This window comes from Eulemur rufifrons, chromosome 4, assembly GCF_041146395.1.
Source record: "Eulemur rufifrons isolate Redbay chromosome 4, OSU_ERuf_1, whole genome shotgun sequence".
Classification (NCBI taxonomy): domain Eukaryota; kingdom Metazoa; phylum Chordata; class Mammalia; order Primates; family Lemuridae; genus Eulemur; species Eulemur rufifrons.
Genome location: NC_090986.1, coordinates 4,935,476 through 4,937,577, shown reverse-complemented (window position 1 = coordinate 4,937,577; position 2,102 = coordinate 4,935,476). Strand labels below are relative to the sequence as shown.

The 2,102-nt window shown below is 40.5% G+C and overlaps 1 protein-coding gene across 1 annotated transcript; it reads left to right on the top strand.

Annotated features, from left to right (window-relative positions):
- Positions 1-256: 256 nt before the first annotated feature.
- Positions 257-1,201, top strand: LOC138382923 (olfactory receptor 2G3). The gene has a single exon (XM_069467533.1). The coding sequence runs from the start codon at positions 257-259 to the stop codon at positions 1,199-1,201; it is 945 nt and encodes a 314-aa protein (XP_069323634.1).
- Positions 1,202-2,102: the final 901 nt, after the last annotated feature.

Sequence of the window (2,102 nt, the reverse complement as noted above, 5' to 3'; positions counted from 1 at the left end):
TGATGAGCTTTAATTATCAGTCCCCAGACTGTTCCAAAGTCGAAAGCATTCATGATTCTTGAAGAGAAGACTCATTTGGGATAAAGGAACAGATTGATGTCTCAAGTCAGCAACACATTAGGGGTGAAAAATGAGTGGTTGAGACAAGTTGGTCTCCATGATGCTGTCAGCCCCTCCATTCTGTTATTCCTGAATAGGCTGTCTCAGATATACCTGTTTCATGCATCTCTCAGCAGGTGGAGTTCCCTGTGGAGGGATGGGATGGGCCAATGAGAGTTCCCTGATGGGCTTCATCCTTCTAGGCTTCTCAGACCACCCTCACCTGGAGGCTGTGCTTTTCGTCTTTGTCCTTTTCTTCTACCTCCTGACTCTTGTGGGAAACTTCACGATCATCATTGTGTCCTATCTGCATCCCCCTCTCCACACCCCTATGTACTTCTTCCTCAGCAACCTCTCTTTACTGGACCTCTGTTTCACGACCAGCCTTGCTCCTCAGACCTTGGTTAATCTGCGAGGACCAGAGAAGACCATCACTTATGGTGGCTGTGTGGTGCAGCTCTATATTTCTCTGGCACTAGGCTCCACTGAGTGCATCCTCTTGGCCGTGATGGCCTTGGATCGCTACGTTGCTGTCTGTAAACCCCTCCACTATGCAGTCATCATGAGCCCACAGGTTTGCCAACAGCTGGCAACTGTCTCCTGGCTCTGTGGTTTGGCCAATTCCCTGATCCATGCAACCTTTACCTTGCAATTGCCTCTGTGTGGCAACCACAGGCTGGATCATTTTATTTGTGAAGTACCAGCTCTCCTCAAGTTGGCTTGTGTGGACACCACTGTCAATGAATTGGTGCTCTTTGTTGTTAGCATCCTGTTCCTTGTAATTCCACCAGCATTCATCCTTATCTCCTATGGCTTTATAACTCGAGCTGTGCTGAGGATCAAGTCGGTAGAGGCAAGACACAAAGCCTGCAGCACCTGCTCCTCCCACCTCACAGTGGTGATCATTTTCTATGGCACCATAATCTACATGTACCTGCAGCCCAGTGACAGTTATGCCCAGGACCAAGGGAAGTTCATCTCCCTCTTCTACACCATGGTGACCCCCACCTTAAATCCTATCATCTATACTTTAAGGAACAAGGATGTGAAAGAAGCACTGAAGAAACTTCTGTCAGGAAAACTGTGTTCCCTACGAACATGAATGTGCAAGGAATGGATTATAAGCCATACAGTTATTCAGCTTCCATTTAGTCAAAACCAAACGCCAAGTAAATTACCACTTACTTATTTTATCTTCATAAGGGAGCTTTTGTTCTCTCTTATGTGTAACTAAGTAAAATGTATATATGCTTATTTAAGTTGAGAGCTCAAACCGTGGAAAAGAGGGATGTGCATGGGTATAAATTGTGATCTTCACCACAAAATTCATATTTTACATCTTAAACTTACTCCTGGGCATTCAATTAAATCATTAAATGTTTACCAAATGTTCCTCTAGATGACGAGGCTTTTTTTCAATTTCAGTGAATATTCAGTTTTCGGGCAAATGAACATGTTATATTCACTTTATAATGTCACTCATTAAAGCTTCATGTCGGAAAGCAATTGCTACATGTGCTTCCTCTGCAAAGGCAGAAGAAATATCTTCTTATACTCCAAAGTTTTTGATCAGTAAGATATTGTTTTAACTATTCTTTTCCATAAATCATTTCTCGTTTAAAATACATTTCAAGAATTTAATAAGGAGTAAAAGAAACAGAATATACTAAACACATTATTTTTCATAATTTAATGAATATATTTCCTTTTGTGATCTGAGGGTCACTTTATGCATGGTAGAGCCAGGCCTTCTGCAAGAAAAAAAAAATCAAATAATTTTGTTCTAAATTATTTTATGCATTAGATCAATTTCAAAAACACCATTATTTTCTTTTCTAAAAATCAGCTTTTTTGAGGTATAATTAATATACAAAAAAGTATACATATTAAATATATACAATTGGACGAGTTATGACACATGCACAGACCCATGAAAAGACCACCACAATGCAGCTAATATACATATGCATCACCTCTGGAAGTTTCCTTGTGTCTCATTTTAG